Source organism: Limanda limanda, chromosome 22 (assembly GCF_963576545.1).
Source record: "Limanda limanda chromosome 22, fLimLim1.1, whole genome shotgun sequence".
NCBI classification, from domain to species: domain Eukaryota; kingdom Metazoa; phylum Chordata; class Actinopteri; order Pleuronectiformes; family Pleuronectidae; genus Limanda; species Limanda limanda.
The window spans coordinates 1,331,944-1,347,959 of record NC_083657.1 but is presented as its reverse complement, the minus strand read 5'-3'; the positions used below and the strand labels follow the sequence as shown (position 1 = coordinate 1,347,959).

The window sequence follows — 16,016 nt, the reverse complement described above, 5'->3', positions numbered from 1 at the left end:
AGAGGGAGAGAGGGAGAGAGAGAGAGAGAGGGAGAGAGAGAGAGAGAGAGAGAGAGAGAGAGGGAGGGAGGGAGAGAGGGAGAGAGAGAGAGAGAGACGATATGACGAGGTAAATACAGTTAGTATAAATTACCCACAACATTTCCCGTTAATTCCCGTTAATTCCCGTTAATTCCCGTTAATTCCCGTTAATTCCCGTTAATTCCCATGGAAAGTTTCCAACATTGAATATTCCCGGACTTTTGCCCCCCCAGGTGTGTAGCAGTAAAACGAGTGTTGATGCAAACAGTGTTGATTTACCAGCAGTGTGTGCGATCTTATGCCATTGTGTGTACTTTGGGCTGATGGGGGGGCAGACTCCTCCTTCAATCACCTGGGAACACAAACAAACACACAACACAACTGATGACTCATGACAAACTTCAATTACAAATCAAACAACTATTCCGAAAACACAAACACACACACATGTTTGAGCACAAGTTCGAATTTAACTTAAAACTTAAGTAAGAATGATCAGTGTCAACAGTGGTGGGATGAAACAAAGTACATTCACTTTGTTATTGTACTTATTTCATGTATTTGTACTTTACTTAAGTAGATTTTCTTTTCGGGTACTTTTCACATATATCAGCAAATATCTGTACTTTCGACTGTATTACATTTTTAGGGTTAGGGTTAACGTAGATAGAAAGTGTTCAATTGGGTGTAAATGTGTAAAAGTGTAAATGTGTAAAAGTGTAAATGTGTAAAAGTGTAAATGTGTAAATGTGTAAAAGTGTAAATGTGTAAATGTGTAAATGTGTAAATGTTTTTGCAGAACCGAGCGATAAACAGCAGTTATCAGATTTCTGCAAAACAGGATTAAAAGCAATTTGTACAGAATTGCTTTTTTTCCATAACTAATAACTCTGAATCAATCGCAAAGTAATGAAACAAAGTACATTCACTTTGTTATTGTACTTATTTCATGTATTTGTACTTTACTTAAGTAGATTTTCTTTTCTGGTACTTTTCACATATATCAGCAAATATCTGTACTTTCGACTCTATTACATTTTTATACTTGTAGTAGACTGTTGCTTTCAGGAATAGGATACCCTCTGCAAGTACTTTTACTTTAATATTTAACTATATTCAAAACTGACTTGAGTACTTTCTCTGTTCAGATAGATTTTCATCACGTAGATAGAAAGTGTTCACATGGGTGTAAATGTGTAAATGCTTTTTCATCACCGAGCGAAAGTACAATAACAAAGTACTTTCACTTTGTTATTGTACTTATTTCATGTATTTGTACTTTATTTAAGTAGATTTTCTTTTCGGGTACTTTTCACATAAATCAGCAAATATCTGTACTTTCGACTCTATTACATTTTTATACTTGTAGTAGACTGTTGCTTTCAGGAATAGGATACCCTCTGCAAGTACTTTTACTTTAATATTTATTAAGTATATTCAAAACTATGAGTACTTTCTCTGTTCAGATAGATTTTCCTCACGTAGATAGAAAGTGTTCACGTGGGTGTAAACGTGTAAATGTAAAAATCTGTAAATGTGTAAATGCTTCTTCATCACCGAGCGATAAACAGCAGGTATCAGATTTCTGCAAAACAGGATTAAAAGCAATTTGTACAGAATTGCTTTTTTTTCCCCATCACTAATATTAATAATTAATAACTAATAACTCTGAATCAATCGCAAAGTAATTATAGCAACGAATCAGTGTGATGTAAATATTACGTATAACGCAAATCCTCCTGATCTTCATTTACCCCTCGGTCTCCGTGTGTGTGTCTGTGTGTAACAGGTGTGCACCTGCTCAGCCACCTCCTGTGTGTGTTCTCGTCCCAGTGTTGTGTACTGGGAGCCCATATGGGACCAGTTGTGTGATTGTGCACCAGTTGTGTGTCTGTGTGTGTGTTTAGGAGTTAAGGGCACCACCACCACCACAGGACGTGGACTGTCCCAAACAGGATGGGCGCGTGATGTGTTGACTTCCCCTCACGCCCTTCCTGTGCACTCACACAGTAGCAGCTGAAGTCAGGACTGCACACACACACACACAGACACACACAGACACACACGGTATACATGCACGTATGCACTGCCATGTTTCTCCTGGGTGTGGCGACTCGGACGCACACGTTGCTGAGTCACGGCTGCTCGTCAGTCGGCTACAACACAAAGCGTGATGAGCAACAACGTGAACACACAACAACGACCTGGAAGCCACGCACAAATATTGTGAGTGCACAGCAGTTTGCATCGGTTCCAGTGGGTTTGTGCACACGGGCTGTTTGTGTGTGTCCGTCAGTCGAGACGCATGCAACACAAAAGGTCATCAATCACCGAGGCTACACAACAACGGAACATCTGTGTTCGCAGGTGTCGACGCCCACACGCGTGTTCACGTGGCGCTGCCGTGACTTAAGTGTTTGTGTGATCTGCTGGATTTGTGTACATGTGTGTGTGTTTGTGTGGGTCTGTGCGTGTCTGTGTGTGTGTGTGTGTGTGTGTGTTACTGAGGCTGGATGACAAAGAGATTCTCATGTAGCCAGTTGACATTTTAGCTCAGCTATGACTCACAGGGATATCACACCACATCAATCACACAAACAGACACACAACCACAGACACACACTCTGTCCCTTCTTAATCCACCATTATTGTTCTCTCTCTCTCTCTCTCTCTCTCTCTCTCCGTCTTCCTCTGCCTTCTGTCTTTCTTTCTCCCCCTGATTCATACTCCTCCCATCCCCCTCTCATTCTCTCGCTCCCTCCCTCCCTCCCTCCCTCCCTCCCTCCCTCCCTCCCTCCCTCCCTCCCTCCGTCTATTATTCACTAATTTTCTTTCATTCTCTCTCTCTTTCTGTCGCTCCTGCGGTGCTGCCAGTTGGCGGCGTGCCAGGGAATGCTGATATCAGCTGGTGTGATTGGGCCCTGCCAACATGGCGAGGAGCGAAACACGAGAAAGAGACGGAGGGAAAGAAAGAAAGAAAGAGAGAGAGAAAGAAAGAAAGAGAGAAAGAGACGGAGAGAAACATACAGTGCAGCTACAAACTGGGCAGCGAGTGATTCAGAAAAAAAAAAAAAAGGAGGAATCGTCGGAAGCCATATGAATGGAAACGATTTAATGTGATTGCCAACGTGGTGTCGGGGGGGTGGTGGGGGGGGAGGGAGGGTTGGGGGGGGGGGGATAAAAAGGGTAAAGAGACAGACAAGCTGGAACAGAGCGGTGGAGTGGCAGGCTGCGGATTAACATCAACACACAACAACAGATTTAAAAAACCATCTGAAAAGTCAGCACGCACACACACACACACAGACACACACACACACACACACACACACACACACACACACACACACACAGAGGCTTTCTGAACCTATCTGCAGTCTGATGCTATTATCACATGAATATGAATATCAGCATCACAATGCATTGTTCCTCCATGACGCTGCCGTCGCCAATAAAGAAAATTTGGTTAGATGGAGATAAGGTGCAGCAAGGGGGGGGGGGTGGGGTGTATGAGGCCAACACTGTGTGTGTGTGTGTGTGTGTCTGTGTGGAGAGTTGTGCGACACTATCTCAATCCGTGTGTGCGTAATCTTCAAATGTGTAAAAGAATCTGCGGATGCGTGTTGGTGTTAGATCTGCGAATGTGAATTCAGATTGTGTGTGTTTGTGTGTGTTATCAGATTTGTGATTCTGTAAATGTTGTGTAACTGTTTCTCAATCCAATCTGGTTTATTAATGTGTAATAGAACCAGAAAATGCTATCTATGCAGCCTACCCATTTATAGGTTTTCGCATTTTGCGCATTTGTAAATCTTTACATATTTATATATCTGACTATGCACACACACACACACACACACAGATTGAGATAGAGCTACACAACTCTCCACACACACATTGCTTCCATATCCTCCACATACACACACACACACGTGAAACTTGTATGTTGTGTAACTGTTTCTCAATCTGTATGAGTATAATCTGGTTTATTAATGTGTAATAGAATCATTAAAATGCTATCTCTGTAGCCTACGCATTTATAGATTTTCGCATTTTACGCATTTGTAAATCTTTACATATTTATATATCTGACTACGCACACACACACACACACACACACAGATTGAGATAGAGCTACACAACTCTCCACACACACATTGCTTCCATATCCTCCACATACACACACACACACGTGAAACCTCAGAAACCCAGCGAGTCCCAGACTAATAAACCTGGCGTGTTCACGGCTGGAGACACCTTCGTCCACAACCATCGAAATATGATTCATTCATAATCATCTGCGGCCGTCCCTCAACACGCCGGTTAGAGGGAAGTGAGTACTGTACACAGACGGGAGCAGAGGGAGGAATCACTTCTTAAAAATACATCAGAGAAATGCATATTTAATGTCGGCTGCACGTGATCCACCGGAATCCTCCAGTCGAGTCTGAACAGGAAACGCACGATGATAATAACATATATTAAACATGTATTTACCTGCGTTTACTTGTTTTTTTTTACAGTGCGCCGCAGCAGCAGCAGCAGCAGCAGCAGCAGCAGCAGCTCGGCGGTAATGACGGCTTCAAAGTGCACTGCTGTTGTGTTAAGCTTTGCCATGATGTTGTCATTACTGTAATCGCACAACGTGGCTACGGAGACACTTCAAGCTCTGAATCGCTTCCACTGGAAATTAGTTTTTACGACGGAGGTCAACTTTTGTATTTTTGGGCCCAAAAAAAAAAAACCGAAGAATTAAAATCAACATTGTTTAAACACTGAAAACAACTCCCACACAACGTACGTGTGTGTCTGTTTGTGTGAATACAGTGACGCAGGGGGGGGGGGGTTTGCTGAGTCATACATCACATCGCTGATAAATAGTTGCCAAGGGAGCAGGAGGACAATATGTTCAGACAAGTTTATTTTGGGGGGGGGGTTGAAGTCATTGTGTAAATATCCAGTGAGCGGAGCAGCTTTGTTGTGAAGGCAGTTAGTGCAGGTTCCAACACGCCACTCACACTGCACATCATCATTACACACATGTGAGGGTGTGAACACCTTTTCACTGTGTGTGTCTGTGTGTGTCTGTGTGTGTGTGTGTGTGTGTGTGTGAGGGCAGGACACACTCTATCTGCGTATGAATATGTGTTACAGGCTGTGTATTAAGTGCGTTTCTACACGTACACAAGTCGACGCTGTGGAGCCGCTAACACAACCCGTCATTACAGTTTGTGTAATTATGTCTCTGAGCAGTTTTCATATCCTCACGTTGATTTATTGTGATGATGATCACAGCCGCAGACGTCACGTGACCTATCGGTTTGCGAGCTGCCATTTTGAAAAACCTCCACTGTGACATTCTGATCATCCATCTTGGTTTTTTTGACACCAGAAGAAACCATATTTGGAGGAGCAGGGGGCGGAGCCTGACAGACCCGACTCCTAAATATAATTTCTTTACATTTAGGTTTTGTATCATGCTCTTATTGTGAAGTCTCTTTTCTTTCTTTGTTTCGAAACGGTAAACACAAACGGACGGAGACTCCGGGTCCAGAAAGTGAACGAGTGACCGAACCTGTGTTCTCTCGACCGACCAGCAGGCAGTCAGTACCGTGGGGGGGGGCAGGTCACAGGTGTAAGTGGGGGTGCAGTGTTGTCGAGCTCTAGATATGATTATTTCTCATTTTTAAAAACCAAGATGGTTTGAACTGTTTGAAAAATGCAAAACTCTTCCAAACGACCAATGGGTGACGTGTTTGTGTGTTTGTGTGTTTGTGTGTTTGTGTGTTTGTGTGTTTGTGTGTTTGTCCCTGCACCTAACACCAGTCACCTCTAAGGTCTCCGGCCTGAGCTCCACACTGAGGTCAAGTGTGTGTGTCTGTGTGTGTGTGTGTGTGTGTGTGTGTGTGTGTACTTCTGTGAATCCTCACAAGTGTGTCTTTCTTTCTCTCACATGAGGAAGTGAGCGAGATGAGGTGTCCCTCGGGGGGGGGAAGTGGGCGATCGAGAGGCCGACCGCACAGAACCAGTGTACGGAGAGAGAGAGAGAGAGAGAGGGCGAGCAGCTGAGGGCGAACGAGGGGACGGGTGGTGGGGGGGGGCGTCTCTGTGTGCGGTGCTGTATAATTTTGGCCCTGTGGTTTTTTTATCGCGTGGTCATGTGGCGAGCTTCCCCACAGACGGGATTCATTTCCTTTACTTCACCTTTCCCTGAACCCCCCCCCCCACTCTCCCCCCGCCCCCCCGCCCCCCCGTCTCTCATCTGCAGCTCCAGCAGTGATGGGGGGGGGAAGCCTCTCTGTGAAGGTTCCACTGGTGGAGTTCCTCTACACGTTTGTGTGTCTCTTTGGTTTTTGAATGTGACGGAGGCGTCGGGGTCAAAGGGTCAAAGGTCGTCGACCTCGAGTCTCGGTGAGAGGTCGATGAGCGGTCGACCTTTGACCTTCTGGACAGTTTTGGATCCAGGTGAAGAAATGAAACCTTCTCAATCTGTCCTCAGATCCGATCTGTTGGTGGAAGAGGAAACACTTCCTGTTCCGGGTCGCCACTGCATTCCTCCTCCTCCTCCTCCTCCTCCTCCTCCTCCTCCTCCTCCTCCTCCTCCTCCTCCTCCTCCTCCTCCTCCTCCTCCTCCTCCTCCTCCTCCTCCTCCTCTCTCTCTCCTCTCTTCTGTTGCTCCTGCTCTTCCTGAATGACTCGCTCCTCCAGCGAAGGAGAACGTGAGGCTGCACTTCCTCTGCAGCTCGAGTGAGAGCGTCTGAGCGCTGGAGAAGGTCCCGGCGTCTCGAACATTTGATCTCCTTCCTCCCGTCTCTCCTCCTCCTCCTCCTCCTCCTCCTCCTCGTCCTCCTCCTCCTCCTCCTCCTCCTCTTCAGCTGTTGCTCCTGCTCTACCTGAATGACTCGCTCCTCCAGCGAAGGAGAAGCTGCCAGACCCGAGTGTGAGCGTCTGAGCGCTGGAGAAGGTTCAGGATCACCAGACTGAAGCTTCTCACCAGACTGAAGCTCCTCACCAGACTGAAGCTTCTCACCAGACTGAAGCTTCTCACCAGACTGAAGCTCCTCACCAGACTGAAGCTTCTCACCAGACGGAAGCTTCTCACCAGACTGAAGCTTCTCCCCAGACTGAAGCTTCTCACCAGACTGAAGCTTCTCCCCAGACTGAAGCTTCTCACCAGACTGAAGCTTCTCCCCAGACTGGAGCTTCCCACCAGACTGAAGCTTCTCACCAGACTGAAGCTTCTCACCAGACTGAAGCTTCTCACCAGACTGAAGCTTCTCCCCAGACTGAAGCTTCTCACCAGACTGAAGCTTCTCCCCAGACTGAAGCTTCCCACCAGACTGAAGCTCCTCACCAGACTGAACCTTCTCCCCAGACTGAAGTTCCTCACCAGACTGAAGCTTCTCACCAGACTGAAGCTTCTCCCCAGACTGAAGCTTCTCCCCAGACTGAAGCTTCTCACCAGACTGAAGCTCCTCACCAGACTGAAGCTTCTCACCAGACTGAAGCTTCTCACCAGACTGAAGCTTCTCACCAGACTGAAGCTTCTCCCCAGACTGAAGCTTCTCACCAGACTGAAGCTTCTCACCAGACTGAAGCTTCTCACCAGACTGAAGCTTCTCACCAGACTGAAGCTTCTCACCAGACTGAAGCTTCTCACCAGACTGAACCTTCTCCCCAGACTGAAGCTCCTCACCAGACTGAAGCTTCTCCCCAGACTGAAGCTTCTCACCAGACTGAAGCTTCTCACCATGCTGAAGCTTCTCACCAGACTGAAGCTTCTCCCCAGACTGAAGCTTCTCACCAGACTGAAGCTTCTCCCCAGACTGAAGCTTCTCACCAGACTGAAGCTTCTCACCAGACTGAAGCTTCTCACCAGACTGGAGCTTCTCACCAGACTGAAGCTTCTCACCAGACTGAAGCTTCTCACCAGACTGAAGCTTCTCCCCAGACTGAAGCTTCTCACCAGACTTAAGCTTCTCACCAGACTGAAGCTTCTCACCAGACTGAACCTTCTCACCAGACTGAAGCTCCTCACCAGACTGAAGCTTCTCACCAGACTGAAGCTTCTCACCAGAAAGAGACGTCTCACCAGACTGAAGCTTCTCACCAGACTGAAGCTTCTCCCCAGACTGAAGCTTCTCCCCAGACTGAAGCTTCTCCCCAGACTGAAGCTTCTCACCAGACTGAAGCTCCTCACCAGACTGAAGCTCCTCACCAGACTGAAGCTTCTCCCCAGACTGGAGCTTCCCACCAGACTGAAGCTTCTCACCAGACTGAAGCTTCTCACCAGACTGAAGCTTCTCCCCAGACTGAAGCTTCTCACCAGACTGAAGCTCCTCACCAGACTGAAGCTTCTCCCCAGACTGGAGCTTCCCACCAGACTGAAGCTCCTCACCAGACTGAAGCTTCTCCCCAGACTGGAGCTTCCCACCAGACTGAAGCTTCTCACCAGACTGAAGCTTCTCACCAGACTGAAGCTTCTCACCAGACTGAAGCTTCTCACCAGACTGAAGCTCCTCACCAGACTGAAGCTTCTCACCAGACTAAACCTTCTCACCAGACTGAAGCTTCTCACCAGACTGAAGCTTCTCACCAGACTGAAGCTTCTCACCAGACTGAAGCTTCTCCCCAGACTGAAGCTTCTCCCCAGACTGAAGCTTCTCACCAGACTGAAGCTCCTCACCAGACTGAAGCTTCTCTAAAGGGAGAAACGCTTCTGGATCCAGACGTGTTCCTGTGTTCCTGCTAACAGGTTTATCTCCGCCTCCCACCTCATGTCACAAATCTAAAACCGTACTAAAAATCTGTCAAATTATGAAATCATGAATATCCCGACACACAATGGGGCACAGGCAAAGTGTCCTCAGGCGAGACGCCCACTACCCAGAAGCCCCTGGGGAGCTGACCCCTGCACCCTGACCTCCTTATGGAATATGTGTATCACATATATCAGAGACATATGAGCAACTTCCTCTGGAGAGAATAGTAACACAGGTTTCTTCTTTACTCGGCCCCGGGGGAAATATGCAGAGCGAGTTAAATATAACTGATGTATATGGATATACTCTCTCGGGGGATTTGAGCCTAAAGGTCAGAGGTCAACCGGGCTAACGACCGGGGGGGTAATCTATTAAATATGATTGTAACGGTTTCACACTTTCAGACAGAAAGCTCCCTTCAGGCAGCTGGTCTCAGGCCCGAGAACACACAGAGACAGAGTGAACGATGAAGAGAGAGAGAGAGAGAGATCCTAAAGTTCAAAACTGTCCAACATTATAATATTCCAATATCATATATTTCTTACTGTACAGATCTTATTTATTTACATTTTCACTTTAATATTCACAATACTTTGCACGTTTACTGCCTTTTTTTGCACTTCTGGTTAGACGCTAAACTGCATTTTCGTTGTATAAGTACTTGTTCTGTGCAATGAGAATAAAGTTGAACCGAATTTAATCTAAAACAAGTCAGCTTCTCGGTGAGGAGATGGTGGGACGCAGAAGATCTCTGTGCCGGACCCTCAGCCGGACCCTCGGCCGGCCCACCCACCTGCCACCTTCTCACCTTCCTCTGATTCACAAATATTAAATTCAATTCAACTTTATTCTTATTGCACAGTACAAGTACTTATACAACGAAATGCAGTTTAGCATCTAACCAGAAGTGCAAAAAAGGCAGTAAAAGTGCAAAGTATTGAGCATACGAAAGTGAAAACGTAAATAAATAAGATCTGTACAGTAAGAAATATATGATATTGGAATATTACAGTATTAACAGATATATAGATATGTTAACACTGTCTGTATAGATACAAATATATGATTCTTCTCATCCTAACTCCCGGGGATCAAACCCTCCACCTGTCGTACCCATCGGTTTAAAACTCGTCCGACAACTGAGCACAAACGGCTCAAGTGTTGAACTATTTCAGTCAGACCTCAGAGCTCTAAATACTCTCCACAGCCTGTGATGTCACAAAGCAGTAGCTCCTCCCCCTCTGAGGGCGAGCAGGTGCCTCTCCCACAGCGCACTAACGACCCAATTATATCAATCAAGACGCCTTGATTGGTGCTACACTGCTCTCCCTTTTTTTACACTCGCTCTCCCCCACTCTCTTACAATCTCCACCGCCCCCCCCCCCGGGAGCCACCTGGATGGGGGGTGCGTGTGGCCCCCCTCGAGTACAGTACAGCATGTACAAAGATTGTGGAGGGGGGGGGGCGGTGTGGGAGGAGGATACTTGAGGATAACGAGCAGAGGCCTGAATGAGTCGGGGGGGCGAGTTGGGATCATTAGTGAAGTCGTCACGTATGAATCTTTGTGGACGAAGAGAAAAGAATCTTTTATGATCTGCTAATATTAAGGCTGCAAATCATGATTCTTTCTTCCTGTCCTTTTAATGTATTTTGGGTTTGTGTTGTATATGAATACGTTTTAAAATGTTCCATTTGTTCGTGTCGATAAAATACAGAACTGGGTATGAAGAGGTGGACGACCTGTTGGACACTTTGCCCACAGAAGGGCGACGCTTCAACGTTTAGTTTATCAAATATTATAAATTATCAAATATTGAGCTTCCTTTTGCCAAAGAAATTAGCTTCTGTTAATAAACGTGAACAGAAAAGTGATAAATAATCAAAAGAAATGATGGCACTTGAGAAGGTGGACGACCTCGAGAGAGGTGAAGCTTTAAGGGTTAGTTTAAGGTTGTAGATAAAATATTAAGAGGTTAAATTTAATAGATTATGACGAGACTAAGTAGCTTTAGTTTCTATAAGTGATTAGAAAAAGTAATTATAAGTAGAAATAAGCAAAAAATTAGGTTTAGTTTAGAGACTATGAATATGTTTTATATTGTTTCATTTGTTCGTGTCAATAAAATATATAACGAGGAGGTGGACGACCTGTTGGACACTTTGCCCACAGAAGGGCGACGCTTCAACGTTTAGTTTATTAAATATTATAAGCAGAGGTGGTTTTTTTCGTAGCTTTTGTTAATATACGTGAATAGAAAAGTGAGAAATAATCAAAAGAAATGATGTCACTTGAAAGCTGGACGACCTCAAGAGAGGTGAAGCTTTAAAGGTTAGTTTAAGGTTGTAGATAAAATATTTAGAGGTTAAATTTAATAGTTTATGACGAGGCTAAGTAGCTTTAGTTACTTTAAGTGATTAGAAAAAGTAATTATAAGTAGAAATAAGCAAAAAATTACGTTTAGTTTAGAGACTATGAATACGTTTTATATTGTTTCATTTGTTCGTGTCAATAAAATACATAACTGGCTATGAGGAGGTGGACGACCTGTTGGACACTTTGCCCACAGATGGTTTAGTTTATCAAATATTATAAGCAGAGGTGTTTTTTTCTGATTTTGCCAAAGAAATTAGCTTCTGTTAATAAACGTGAATAGAAAAGTAAGGAACAATCAAAAGAAATGATGTCACTTGAAAGGTGGACGACCTCAAGAGAGGTGAAGCTTTAAAGGTTAGTTTAAGGTTGTAGATAAAATATTTAGAGGTTAAATTTAATAGTTTATGACGAGGCTAAGTAGCTTTAGTTACTTTAAGTGATTAGAAAAAGTAATTATAAGTAGAAATAAGCAAAAAATTACGTTTAGTTTAGAGACTATGAATACGTTTTATATTGTTTCATTTGTTCGTGTCAATAAAATACATAACTGGCTATGAGGAGGTGGACGACCTGTTGGACACTTTGCCCACAGATGGTTTAGTTTATCAAATATTATAAGCAGAGGTGTTTTTTTCTGATTTTGCCAAAGAAATTAGCTTCTGTTAATAAACGTGAATAGAAAAGTAAGGAACAATCAAAAGAAATGATGTCACTTGAAAGGTGGACGACCTCAAGAGAGGTGAAGCTTTAAGGGTTAGTTTAAGGTTGTAGATAAAATATTTAGAGGTTAAATTTAATAGATTATGACGAAGCTAAGTAGCTTTAGTTTCTATAAGTGATTGGAAAAAGTAATAATATGTAGAAATAATCAAAAAATTGAGGTTTAGTTTAGAGAATATTTAGGGAAGAGGTTTTCTTTTCTAGTTTGAGGTTGGACGAGGACACACAGAGGTGAAGCTTTAAGGTTTTAGGTAAAATATTTAGTTTTATTAGTTTATGGCAACAAAAAAAAAGTGCTGAGGGAAAAGTTTTTTCATCCCTTTTAGTGGATTTAAGGTTTAGTTTTAAACGAATGATCCAGTGGAGACGTTTGATTTATTAGTTTAGAGTCTTCTGTTAAAATATGTGATTTAGAAAAAGGTCGTTCTAGTGAGAAATAATCAAAAGATAATAATAATCATCAGGTTTGAAAAGGTCGACGACCTCTAGGGGATGGGATGTGACGTTTTGAGGTTTAGTTAATATCGTATTTAAGTGGAGAATAAGAAAATAAGCTTCTGGTCATATAAGTGATAAGAAAAAGTTATTCCTGAAATCATGGTGTTGTAAAAGGAGCATGTGGAGATTTAAGGTTCAGTTTTAATATAGAGAAAAAACACCTCAAGTGCACGTGGATCTAAAGAGCGTCCGGCTGATCCATATCCAGAAAGTTTAAAAACCATAAAGCATCGAGCAGAGAGAGAGGTGGAGAGAGAGAGAGGTGGAGAGAGAGGGGGAGAGAGAGATGGAAAGAGAGGTGGAGAGACAGAGGGAGAGAGAGGTGGAGAGAGAGAGAGGTGGAGTAAGGTGGAGAGAGAGGTGGAGAGAGAGAGAGATGGAGAGAGAGGTGGAGAGAGAGAGAGGTGGAGAGAGGTGGAGAGAGAGGTGGAGAGAGAGAGAGAGAGAGAGGTGGAGAGAGAGGTGTAGAGAGAAGGGGAGAGAGAGGTGGAGTAAGGTGGAGAGAGAGAGGTGGAGTAAGGTGGAGAGAGAGAGAGAGGTGGAGTAAGGTGGAGAGAGAGAGGTGGAGAGAGAGAGAGGTGGAGAGAGAGAGAGGTGGAGAGAGACAGAGAGAGAGAGAGAGAGAGAGAGAGAGAGAGGACGTGACACGCTGATTATAGGACGAGGCAACATGTCAACCTACTTCCAGCGATGTGAGAAATAGGGCATTCCAGGATCCAGACCCAGATCCAGACCCAGACCCAGACCCTGATCCAGATCCAGACCCAGACCCTGATCCAGACCCAGATCCAGATCCAGATCCAGACCCAGACCCTGATCCAGACCCAGAGAGTCGAACCCAGATGACACGTCGTCGCCTTATCTCGAGAGGAATGTCCTCCTCGCCCCGTGACGTGCGTCAATAACGTGCAACCATTTTCACTCGCTCCCCCCCCCCCCTCCTCCCTCTCTCTCTGTCCCTCTCTGTCCCTCTCTCTCTCTCTCTCTCTCGCGGCCATCTCAATTAGAGAGAGAGGCACGTTAATGGAATAAAGAAGAAGCGTCAACAAACAAAGCTCCGGTGAACGGGAGCAGCTCCACCGGTGCGACCCGTGGGGGGGCCGGGAGGGAGTTGGGAGAAGTCGGGGGGTGGAGGGGGGGTTGTGTCATGTCATCTATCCTCTCTCTCTCTCTCTCTCTCTCTCTCCCCTGCTCCATTTTGTTCCTAAATTTTCTATACAAAAGATGAAGGGAGGGGGAAAGGACGAGTGAGCGAGGGAGGAGGAGGAGGAAGAGAAGAAGAAGTGCCATCATGGATTCATCTCGAATCCGCTGCCAATCTACCCCCCCCAAAAAAGCGACACCATGTCCCCCCCCCCCCTCCCCAAAAAAACCCGCACATTTCTAACGCAGGAGCTGGAGAACCGGAAACTTCCTCCACGCACACACCGACCCGCCGTGCCCGCCGTGCCCGGGTTAGGGAGCCACTTCCCCGGGGTGAGGTTAGGACAAGAGGCCGGTGGTAGTAAACACTGGAGGGGTGGGGGGGGTGCACATCCCGGAGAGGAAACACACAATGCGCCGCACAAAGAAGTAGTTCTTGCTCCTCACGCTTCTGTGGAGCAACTTGCCAACACGCACACGCACGGATCCACTTCCAACACGCACGGATCCACTTCCACGCCCGGGACCACCCGGTGAACCGGAGCTTCCCCCCGGAGGAGAAGCTCCGGTTCACGTTCTCCTCCTCCGAGCTACTTTCAGGAAAGAATCCAAAACCAGTTCGGAGCTTCACGCAGCGGGAGAATAGAAGAAGAGAAGAAGAAGAGAGGAAGAGAAGAGGAGAAGAGAAGAGGAGAGGAGAGGAAGAGGAGAAGCTTGAACTTGGTTAAAGTTAAATTCTGAACCAGATGAAGCTTTACGAGACTTCTCGGTTCCGCTCGGTTCCACCTCTCTCTCTCTCTCTCTCTCTCTCTCTCTCTCTCTCTCTCTCTCTCTCTCTCTCTCTCTCTCTCTCTCTCTCTCTCTCTCTCTCTCTCTCTCTCTCTCTCTCGCTACACATTCTGCTACATTGTTTCTTTTACATCTACATTCTTTCTTCGCTACATTGTTTCCTTTCGCGTTGAATCTGCGTGGTTCCGCGTGCGCGTGTGTTTTCTGTCATGTCACGGATCCACGGAAGGGGCTCGCGGGCTCACACGCACGCACGCACGCACGCACGTCGGCCACGCGCGCACATACACCGGCTCCTCCACATACATGACACACGCGTGAAGTGTCCGTGGAGCGCCCGGTCACATACATGCTTCACGCCACTCACTCACACACACACGCACACGCACGCACACACGCACACGTTTACATCCAAACTGAGAGACAACACAACAACAACTCGCTCCCGGGTCCTGCACGCTGGAGACACAAATGAAAGAAAGAAAAAACGCGATAAAATTCTTGCGTTTTTTCGTAAATGTTTCGCCACAGATGCGTCACTGACTCACGCGTAAAAGTGCACATGTAAACATAAGTGTCGTGCGTGAGTTGCGTGCGTGTGAAAAGCAGAGATATGTGTAAAGTAGAGACTCCGTGTACTTACGGGAGAGGCGGCGAGCAGATTAATGACACGACACGTCATGATTACGTTTCACTTGAATTAAATACATTACGAGTTGGGAAAAAAAATGGAAATCAGGGTTGTATACAAGCATACGCTGTTTCCCCCTCCCTCCTCCCTCCCTCCGTTTGGTCACCCTCTCTCTCTCTCTCTCTCTCTCTCTCACTCTCTCTCTCACTCTCTCCTCCTCCTTCTCCTCCTCCATCTCCCTTTCTTTCCCTTTCTTCCCCCATTTATTGTACAGGAGTGAGTGAGTGAATAGGAGAGAGGAGAGAGAGAGGAGGAGAGAGAGAGAGAGAGAGAGAGAGGCAGGACGGAGAGAGGAGGAGGGAGGGAGAGAGAGAGAGAGAGCGATGTAGGTTGGAAATGTTAATTATAATCTCAGCACGGGCACCATTTTACACCGCTGTCATCTCCCTCACATTTGTATCCTAAATATGGCATCTGGGGTGGGGGGGGCTGACAGAGGGGAGAGACGTTTTATTGTGAAGGGGTGAGGGGGGGGGGGGACAGAAAGAGAGAGGAGGGGAGAAAAGGAAAAAGTTTGACAGCAATAGAAGTTTAAAGTGATGACAGACAGGAGGAAGGTTAGGTGATGAGGTGGGACACCCCCCCCCCCCCCTAAGCACATGGCCTCACCCAGGGGGGGGTGGGGGGGGGTGGGGGGGTGGACAATACTTTACTGTCCTCAAATTATAAAAAAGTCCAAATGTGGAGATTAAAGTCAGTTTGATAAGGAAAATCAAAATCTTATGACTAAAATTGGAGGAAAACATTTTATTTTGCGTTACAATGTTGAGAATAAAGTCGACAATTTAGTGAAACTGAATTATTGGAGGAACTTTTCTGCGTTAATAAAGTTTCAATGCTGAGAATAAAGTTTTGAAAAAGTTAGAAGAAAGGGTTTTAAAAGTGCGACTTTTATTTTGAAGGTTCAAGTTTACTCTTCACATTTTAAAAACTCCTCAAATGCAAACTCCAAAAAATAATCCTGCGCTGATATAGTTAGATTTTTTTTATTGTTTATTACATTGTAATTAACGTGGAA

The 16,016-nt window shown here is 45.6% G+C and overlaps 1 protein-coding gene across 1 annotated transcript in view; it reads right to left on the bottom strand.

Moving 5' to 3' along the window:
* znf219 (zinc finger protein 219) overlaps positions 1 to 15,075 on the bottom strand; it is a 25,319-nt gene extending 10,244 nt beyond the window's left edge. The window contains 2 exon segments of the mRNA XM_061095755.1: positions 301 to 373; positions 14,951 to 15,075. Of these exon segments, the coding sequence (XP_060951738.1) occupies positions 301 to 373; positions 14,951 to 14,989 (112 nt within the window). The 5' untranslated portion in view covers positions 14,990 to 15,075.
* Positions 15,076 to 16,016: the final 941 nt, after the last annotated feature.